Raw genomic sequence first — 9,429 nt, 5'->3', positions numbered from 1 at the left:
GGAGGCTGAGCGGCGCCCTCCGTTCTAGGCGAGGCCCTGGGGATCCTGTCGGCGGCAGCCCGGGAGTCGGGCGCGCCGGTGGGCGACGGCTCGGCGGCGGGGCTGGAAGGTTCGGGAACGCGCGCCGAGCTGGCAGGCGGCGTGGCGGCGGGGCTGCTCCTGCTGGTGCTGCTGGCGGGGGCGCTGCTGCTGAGCCGCGCTCGGAGGTTCAGGTACCCCGGGAAGCGATGGGCCGGGTCAGCGGAGGTGGCGGTGGGGCCGCGGGTCGGAGCCCGGCCGCGAGGGTTCCTGTGCGTCTTCGTTCCCCAGGTGGCGCAGGCGCGACGAAGCGGCCCCAGCGCCCTCCGTGACGCCCCTGGGCTTCAACAACCCGGTGTTCGACGTGGCGGGCTCGGTGGAGCTGGTGAGGGGACGGGTGGGGGTAGCGGTCTTGGGGGGGGGGTGCTGCGCGCTGACGCACCCCGACTCTATGCGCCCTGCAGTCCTCCGCCCCGCAGGTGGAAAACTGCAGCACCAGCCGGAGCTACTTCGTTAACCCTCTTTTTGCTGAGGCGGAAGCCTGAGCGCCCGCGTGACTGGCCAGCCCCCCTGCTGCCCTCCACGTCCACATTTCGAGAAATGCACGGGTCTCTGACGTTAGAGATCTCCGTTCCCCGTCCCACACTTCTCGTCTCCAGCCCCTGCAGACCAAGGATAGGGTGGCTGTGCCCAATAAAGGGGTTTCTTGCACCTGCTATCAGTTGCCTCTTCTGTCCCCACCCTTTTGCCTTTGCTTGAGTGTGAGGAGCCGGCCAGTGGCCGCGCCGCTCCGTTGGTGAGAGGAGGTCCTCAGAGTCCTCCCTTCTGGGCACCTGCAAAGGGCATTTCTGGGCTCTACTTGTAGAATGGGTTCACAGAAGATGGCAGTCTGCAGAGTTGCACCGAGAACGAGGAGGGGGCTGGAACTAGGGAGATAGCGTAACCGGTTAGAAGCCAACAGGAGTGAGGCACTTGGTGAGGCTGGCTGTCCAGTAGCCCCCCCCCCCAACATCATGCCAAATGGTTGTTGATCTTGCAAATACAACAGCCGGTCACTTTACCAGAAAAACGGGTTTCTTCTGGAATGACAGAGGAATTGCATTTCCGGGCGTGCAGGCTGTGGCACAATCACAGGCAGGCAAGTCTGGAGGCCAAAGGATGGGGACACGATCGAGAAAAGGAGGAGGTTGCGGGGAGGGGGGGGCTGCTCTGAGTGACCGCCCACGGGGGAAAGCAGGGATTGCGTCCGGTGTCTCGCTCTCGCTGGCTGGCTGTCACCTGGCCAGAGGGCTTCTTCCTGCTCCTGCCTCCTGCTCCTTCCGGGGGTGCGGGGGCCACCGGCCGCAGGCTCTGTGGACTGAGTAGCCTTCACTCAGGCTCACATTTTCCTCTTTTGATGAAGATCTTTCCATCAATGACCAAGAGTTATTAGTGTGTCCTCTGTGTCCCTCAGTGCCGGGAAAGACCTTTCCTGGGTGGTAGGCTGCACATCGGAGGGCAAGTGCACAGCGCTGAGAAACATTTAGAGCCACATGTGAATAACGAGGGACAGTTGGAGGAAGGACTCCGGTGTTTCCCATCTGAAGTCTTGGGGTCGGAGATCATTTGGAAGCAGTGAACTGGCATTACCTGAATTGTTTCCACAAAGGTTGGATGAGCAACAGGAAAAAACAATGGTTGTGCAGGGCTGGTGGACAGCGCCTCGCAGGGGCCCTTCCAGGTCGAAGAGACCGTCTGGAGGGGTCTTTTCCAGGAGACGGAACCTCTGGTTGTACTTGTGACATTTGCTGTCTTCATCTCACGGGCTCCTGCTGTGGAAAGATCGGTCGCTCAGGAGCCCTGGTTCTCACTAGGGGGTCGACCTTTACAGTCCTGGGGTGTCTGCTCCCACCAGCGGGGGGGGTCAGAGCATGCAGGAGCCAGGGGCACTTGCCCTGTAACTACCCCAGAGGGGGCAGAGCTGAGATTGAGAAGGGCCAGTAGCAGTGCTTTCAGCAGGGGTAGGTGAAGGGTCTTCACAAATGTTGCCAGTGGGGTTTTTTTTTTTAACCTTTTAAATGTTTGTTTATTGGGAGAGTGAGCAAACATGAGTGGGAGGGGCAGAAAGAGGGAGACAGAAGATCTGAAGTTGGCTCCACGCTGACAGAGCCAGACGCAGGGGCTCGAACTTGTGAACCTCAGGATCATGATCTGAGCCGAAGTCAGATGATTAACTGACTGAGCCCCCCAGGTGCCCCTGCCAGCTGAGCCTTAACAATGCCATGTGTTTCACCGGCCGAGGGCTGGGGGTGGTAAGCACAGCACTCGAGAACCGGGTCAACAGACAGGCCTGGTGAGTCACCTGAAGTGGATTCTCCAGTGACAGAAGTAAGGTTTCCCCAGGTAGGAATGAAATTTCTATTCTAGTAGGACTTTTCTTATTACCCACCTACAAGGGCAAGTGTCAGTCCAGTGGGAAACATACAACCCACGACTAAACCTTCTCTATCCATGAGATGGGGAGAGCTGATTAAAACCCCTGCAGAGCCCCAGATGTGCCACTGGGCAATTAAAATGCCAAGGGCGTCGTGGACGGGTGTCCCAGGACGGTGTTTGGGGCACGTGGGAGGAGCCGGGTCCTGTGCCCTCGCTAGTCCCCTCCTGTCGGCATTAGTGCACAAAGCCTGTCGCTTCTTCAGCAGACGATAGATACCTATATGGTGTATCTACATGGTGTATATGCCTATACGGTACAGAGGTTTGCGGTTTGGCCCTGGCTAACACGCCAGCCCGAGGAAGAGCGTCTGACTCAGCCCATGGGGCCGAAGTAGTCCGTGAACTGGCGACTGCGGGGAGTCTGGTTACTGCCTGTCACCAGCCAGGGGTGTTCCCGTGCTCGTGCCCATGTTTCTCGTGCTGCTTTCCCAAGCCCCGCTTTCTGTCCCAGTCCCCTCACCCCGGCCGCCTCTGGCTGTAAACTAGCGCTGCCCTCAACGCAGGGGAGCAGATGTCTTCTCACATGACTGTTTCCCTTTCCTGTGGATAAACACGTGGAAGTCGAACTGCTGGGTCATATTGTAGTTGTGCTTCTAACTGAGGGACCTCCACGCCGTTCTCCAGAGCAGCTGCTCCAGTTTGCATTCCCACCCGCAGTGCACGAGGGCCCCCTGCCTCCACATCCTCACCGACACCTGTTGTTTCCTGTGTTGTTGATCTTATTTTAAATTTTTTTATGTCTTTATTTTTTTGAGAGAGACAGAGCGAGTGGGGGAGGGGCAGAGAGAGGGGAGACACAGAATCCAAAGCAGGCTCTAGGCTCCAAGCTGGCAGCACAGAGCCTGATGCGGGGCTTGAACCCATGAGCTGAGAAATCATGACCTGAGCCGAAGTCAGACACTTCACCTGACTGAGCCCCCCAGGCGCCCCCATTAATTCTTTATATAATTTGCATGTTAACCCCTTATCAGATACAGTATTTGCAAATAACTTATTCAGCATGTCACTTTTTATTTTGTTGATGGTTTACTTTGCTGTGCAGAAGCTTTTTAGTTTGATGTAGTTTGATTTGATTGTTTTTGCTTTTGTTGTCCGTGCCTTGTCTGAGGAGACACATCCCAAAAATTATTGCTCCGACTACTATCAAAGAGCCTACCAACCGTTTTCTTCTAGGATTTTTACAGTTTCAGGTACTCTATTTAGGTCTTTAATCCATTTAAAGCCTGTTTTTATGCATAGTTTAAGAAGGTGGCCTAGTTTCATTCTTTTGCATGTTGGTGTCCAGTTTCCTCAGCACCGTTTTTTTTTTCTTTAATAGTTTGTCAAATTGGTTTCCATGTAACATCCAGTGCTCTTCCCCACAAGTGCCCCCCTCCATGACTACCAGCCCCCCTCCGCCTTCAGCCCTCGGTTAGTTTTCAGTATTCAGTAGTCTCTCATGATTTGCGTCCCTCTCTCTTTCCCCCTTCCTCTCCCTGTGGTCCTGTGTTAGGTCTCTCCTGTTAGACCTATGAGTGAGAACATACGGTATCTGTCCTTCTCTGCCTGACTTATTTCACTTAGCATGACACCCTCGAGGTCCATCCATGTTGCCATGAATGGCCAGATGTCATTCTTTCTCATTGCCATGTAGTACTCCATTGTATATATAAACCACATCTTCTTGATCCACTCATCAGGTGGTGGACATTTAGGCTCTTTCCATGATTTGGCTATTGTTGACAGTGCTGCTGTGAACGTTGGGGTACATGGGCCCGTATGCAGCAGCACTCCTGTGTCCCTTGGGTAAATCCCTAGCAGTGCTATTGCTGAGTCAGAGGGGAGTTCTATGGATAGTTTTTTGAGGAACCTCCACACTGTTTTCCAGAGCGGCTGCACCAGTTTGCATTCCCACCAGCAGTGCAGGAGGGTGCCCGTCTCTCCACACCCTCGCCAGCCTCTGTAGTCTCTAGATTTGTTCATTTTACCACTCTGACCGGCGTGAGGTGGTATCTCAGTGTGGTTTTGACTTGCATTTCCCTGATGATGATGATGGTGTCCTCAGCACCATTTCTTGAAGAGACTCTCTTTTCTCCACCGGATATCCCTGCGTCCTTGGTCAGAGATTAGGGGACCGTGTCAGTGCGGCTTGCTTTCTGGGCCCAGTGTTCTGTCCCACTCACCTGCGTGTTTCTGCGGCGGTACGTACCTTGCTGATCACCACACCTTCGCAGTATACTTTGAAATTGGGGAGCAAAATTCCAGTTCTGTTCAAGAGTTCTTTGGCTATTCATGATCTTTTGCGGTTCTGTAATAGAGGATTGTTTGTTCTAATTCTGTGACAAATGCCATTAATATCTTGAACAGGAGTTGCCTCCAATCTGTAGGTTGCTTCGGGTGGTATGGACGTTTTAACAATATTAATTTTTCCAATCCACAAGCATAGTTTACTTTTGCAGATTTTGTGTCCTCTTCAATTTATTTCATTTTATTTCTTATAGTTTTCAGAGTACAGTTCTTTAACCTCCTTGGTTAAATTTATTTTTAGGTACTATTTTATTCTTTTTGATGAAGTGTGAGATTATTTTTTTTCTTTAAAATTTTTTATATTTTTAAATAAAAATTTTTTTGTTGATTTTTGAGAGAGAGAAAGCAAGCATGAGTCGGGGAGGAGACACAGAATCTGAAGCAGGCTCTGGACTCTGAGCTGTCAGCACAGAACCTAACGCTGGGCTCAAACCCATGAACCATGAGCTAGTGACCTGAACCAAAGTCGGACACTTAACCAATTGAGCCACCTGGGTGCCCCCAGTTTTTAAATATTTAATTGAAGTATAGTTGATATACAATATTATATTAGTTTTGGTTATATAACAGTGATTTAACAATGATATACATTACAAAATTCTCACCATAATATAGTTACAATACACCACCATACAAATGTACTACAATATTACTATATTCTCTAAGCTGTGCTTGTCATCCCTGTGATTTATTTTATAATTAAAAGTATTTTTCTATAGATTTTTTAAAAGTAATCTCTACATTCAACAGGGGACTTGAACTCACAACCCCCCAGATCAAGAGTCACATACTCTACTGACTGAGCCAGCCAGGCACCCCTGTAATGGAAGTTGTGCCTTCAGTCCCCTTCAGCAATTTCCTACGTCCCTCCTTCTCCTTCTCCAGTTTGTTCTCTGTATCTGTGAGTCTGTTTCCATTTGTTCTGGCTTTTAGATTCTAGATACAAGTAAAATCATATGGTATTTATCTTTCTTGACTTATCTCTCCGACATTATACCCTCTAGTTCCATTCATGTTATCTCAAGTGGCAAGATATCATTCTTTTTTTTTTATAGCTGAGTAATACTTCATTGTTTATACACCCCCAGATCTTCTGTATCCATTCATCTATTGATGGGCTTTTGGGCTGCTTCCACATCTTGGCTATTGTAAATCATGTTGCATAAATCATAGAGGAGCATAGATCTTTTCAAATTAATGTCTTCATTTTCTTTGGGTAAATACCCAGAAATGGGATTAGTAGATTATATGGTATTTATATTTTTAATTTTTTTTTGGAGAGCCTCCATCTGTATTCCACAGTGGCTACACCAAGTTGCATTTCCACCAGGAGTGCATGAAGATTCTCTTTTTTCCACATCCTTACCAACACTTGTTTTTTTCTTATCATTTTCATACTAGCCATTTTTATACGTGTTAAGTGGATATCTCATTGCAGTTTGGGATTGGCATTTCCCTAACAGTTAGTGGTGCTGGCATCTTTTCATGTATCTGTTGGCCATCTGTATGCCTTCTTGGAAAAATGTTTAGGTCCTCTGTCCAATTTTTACCTGGATTGTGTATGTATGTATGCATACATGCACAGGTGCACTGAGTTGTAGGAGTTGTTTATGTATTTTGGATGTTAATCCCTTATCAGATACATTGTTTGCAAATAGCTTCTCCCATTCAGTGGTTGCCTTTTCGTTTTGTTGATGGTTTACGTTGCTGTGCAGAACCTTTTTAGTTTGATGTAGTCCCAGTTTACTTTTACTCTTGTCTCTCTTGCCTGGGGGGAGAGAGCCAGAAAAATATTGCTGAGGCTGATGTCCAGGAGTTTCTGGGTTTATTATTCTGTTCCATTGATCTATGTGTGTTTTTGGTGGGTTTTGGTTTTGTTTTTGTTTTGCAAATACCATACTGTTCTGATTACTACAGTTTCGTAGTGTGGTATGAAATCTGGAATCTTGATGCTCCCAGCTTGGTTATTCTTTCTCAAGGTTTCTTTGGCGATTTGGGTTCTTGTAGTTCCATTCAAATTTTAGGATTATTTGTTCTCCTTGGGTGAAAAATACTATTGGCATTTTGATAGGGATTCACTGATTTCTATAGATTGCTTTTGGGTAGTATGAACCTTTTAACAATATTAATTTTTTCAACCCAAGAGCATGATATGTCTTTCCATTTATTCGTGTTGTCTTCAGTTTATCTTATCAATGTCTTATTGTTTTCAGAGTATAGTTAATACGTCTCTTTGGTTAAATATATTCCTGGTTATTTTATTTTTCTTATCAATTATAAATAAGATTTTCTTCTTAATTTCTCTTTCTGCTAGTTTGTTATTGGTGTATAAAAACACAACAGGTGCCCAGGTGGCTCAGTTGGTTAAGCATCTGACTCTGGATTTTGGCTCAGGTCATGATCTCATGGTTTGTGAGTTCAAACCCTGTGTTGGGCTCTGCGCTGGCAGTGCAGAGCCTGCTTGGGATTCTCTCTCCCTCTCGATAAATAAACTTAAACATATATTAAAAAGCACAACAGATTTTTAATAATTAATTTTGTATTCTGCAACTTTAGTGAATTCATTTATTCTAATAATATTTTGGTGGATTCTTTACAGTTTCCTGTATATATTATATGTCATCTGAAAATAGGGATACTTTCAATTCTTTCTTATCATTTTGGATGCCTTTTATTTCCTTTTCTTGCTTGATTGCTGTGGCTAGGGATTCCAGTACCATGTTGAATAAAAGTGGTGAGTTCATATTATTGTCTTGTTCCTGATCTTAGAGGAAAAACTTAGGAGTTTTCACCCGTGAACTTTATGTTAGCTGTGGGTTTTTCATATAAAGGCTTTATTATGGTAAGGTATGTTCCTTCTGCATCTGCTTCGTTGAGAGTTTTTATAATGAATAGATGTTGAATTTTATCAAAAATGCCTTTTCTGCATCTGTTGAGATGATTCTATCTTTTGTCCTTACTCTTGTAAATGTGGTGTATCACGTTGATTGTGTATATTTTTAATCGTCTTTTGTCTCTGGAATAAATCCTACTTGATTGTGGTGAATGATCCTTTTAATGTATTGAATTCAGTTTGCTAATATTTGTCAAGGAATTTTGTATCTATGTTCATCAGAGTTATTGGCCATTAATTTTCTTTTCTTTTTCGTTTAGAAACTTTATTTTCCATCAACCTTGTTTCCATTTCGTCTCTCCATAGAAGAGCAGCTCCAGACCCCTCGGTGGCTGTTCCCACCCATTTGGTGGCCTGAGCAGTGGGCGCAGCAGACCAGTCCTCCGTGGCGGGCTGAGTGCTCCAGTCCTCAGTGGGGACCTGCTGGCTGGGCACGGAGGGCACCTGCACGCCTTCAGACCAGTCGGCGACTTTGGGCCGAATAGCGCTGTGAACTCAGGCGCTGGGGCCATCCATTCACCCTGAAACTCCCCCTCGGTCACAGCCTTTTTGGCAGCCGCGTGCTGCTCCTTTTCAGTCTCTTCAGGATCCCTGCAGAAGTAGAGATCTGGCAGGACCTCCCACAGGTGCTCCCAGGAAATGGTGCGGCGCCTATGCGGGACTTCCCAGGCCAGCATCCACCGCATCAGACCCACCGAGTGAGCACACTGTTTAGGATTTTATAGCAGAATTCATAAAGGTATCCCGAAAACAGAAAAACCTAGTAATGCCTGAAAGGCCCAAGCAGTTAAGTAATACAGAGAAAAGCAGACAAAAACACAGGCCACTTAAAAAAAGGATTTCTCCTTAAAGCTGACACATCTGAATTATACTTGTAGCAAGAATTACTATCAAAGTCCACTTATTGGGCCAGAGCCCCTCGTGGTGTTGGTAAAGGACTTGCCCCTCAGGCAGCTCACTACCTACACTTGTGGCTCCTCAGCCGGCCACTCGCCTTGACTCCAAGCTCTAACAGTGTGCATCTTTTCTCTCTCGCTCTCTCTCCCTGCCTCTTAGAATGAATTTGGAAGCATTCCTCCCTCTTCTATTTTTTGGAACAGTTTGAGAAGAATAGGTATTAACTCTTAAATGTTTGGTGGAATTCATCTGTGAATCCATCTGGTCCAGGACTTTTGTTTTTGTGAGTTTTTAAAAATCATTATTACGATGAATTCAATTTCATTACCAGTAATTGGTTCAGATTTTCTCTTTCTTCCTGACTCAATCTTGGAAGATTGTATGTTGCTAGGAATTAATCCATTTCTCCTAGGTTGTTCAGTTTGTTGGTGTATAATTTTTCTTTTTTTAAAATCTTATTTGTTTTTAATTTGTATCCTAGTTAACATACAGTGCAATAATGATTTCAGGAGTTGATTCCAGGGATCCGTCCCCTACGTATAACCCCCAGTGCTCGTCCCAATAAGTGTCCTCCTTGATGTGCCGCACCTACTCAGCCCATTCCCCGCCCAGGACCCCTCAGCAACCCTCAGTTTGTTCTCTGTATTTGAGTCTTTCATGTTTCGTCCCCCTCCTTGTTTTTATGTTATTTTTGCTTCCCTTAAGTTCATCTGTTTTGTATCTTAAATTCCACATATGAGTAAAGTCATATGATACTTGCCTTTCTCTGACTAATTTTGCTTTTAGCATAGTATACCCTCCAGTTCCATCCATGTGGTTGCAAATGGCAAGATTTCATTCTTTTTGACTGCTGAGTAACA

The 9,429-nt window shown here is 46.7% G+C and overlaps 1 protein-coding gene, 1 non-coding gene and 1 pseudogene across 2 annotated transcripts in view; 1 reads left to right on the top strand and 2 right to left on the bottom strand.

The window, feature by feature from the left end:
- The window catches only part of AMN (amnion associated transmembrane protein), a 7,843-nt gene extending 7,109 nt beyond the window's left edge, over positions 1–734 (top strand). The window contains exons 6-8 of the mRNA XM_029950800.1: positions 11–212; positions 310–403; positions 483–734. Coding sequence (XP_029806660.1) covers positions 11–212; positions 310–403; positions 483–563 — 377 coding nt within the window. The 3' untranslated portion in view covers positions 564–734. The remainder of the gene's footprint in view (positions 1–10; positions 213–309; positions 404–482) is intronic.
- A 139-nt stretch (positions 735–873) lies between these two features.
- Positions 874–8,370, bottom strand: LOC115301128 (annotated as a pseudogene).
- A 172-nt stretch (positions 8,371–8,542) lies between these two features.
- LOC115303145 lies at positions 8,543–8,695 on the bottom strand. Its single transcript, XR_003913852.1, has one exon. It is a non-coding gene; the product is annotated as a small nucleolar RNA SNORA62/SNORA6 family (small nucleolar RNA).
- Positions 8,696–9,429: the final 734 nt, after the last annotated feature.

The sequence above is a fragment of the Suricata suricatta genome, chromosome 9, assembly GCF_006229205.1.
Source record: "Suricata suricatta isolate VVHF042 chromosome 9, meerkat_22Aug2017_6uvM2_HiC, whole genome shotgun sequence".
Lineage (NCBI taxonomy): Eukaryota > Metazoa > Chordata > Mammalia > Carnivora > Herpestidae > Suricata > Suricata suricatta.
Note: the sequence above shows the minus strand (reverse complement) of the source record. Positions and strands in the feature narration are given on the sequence as shown.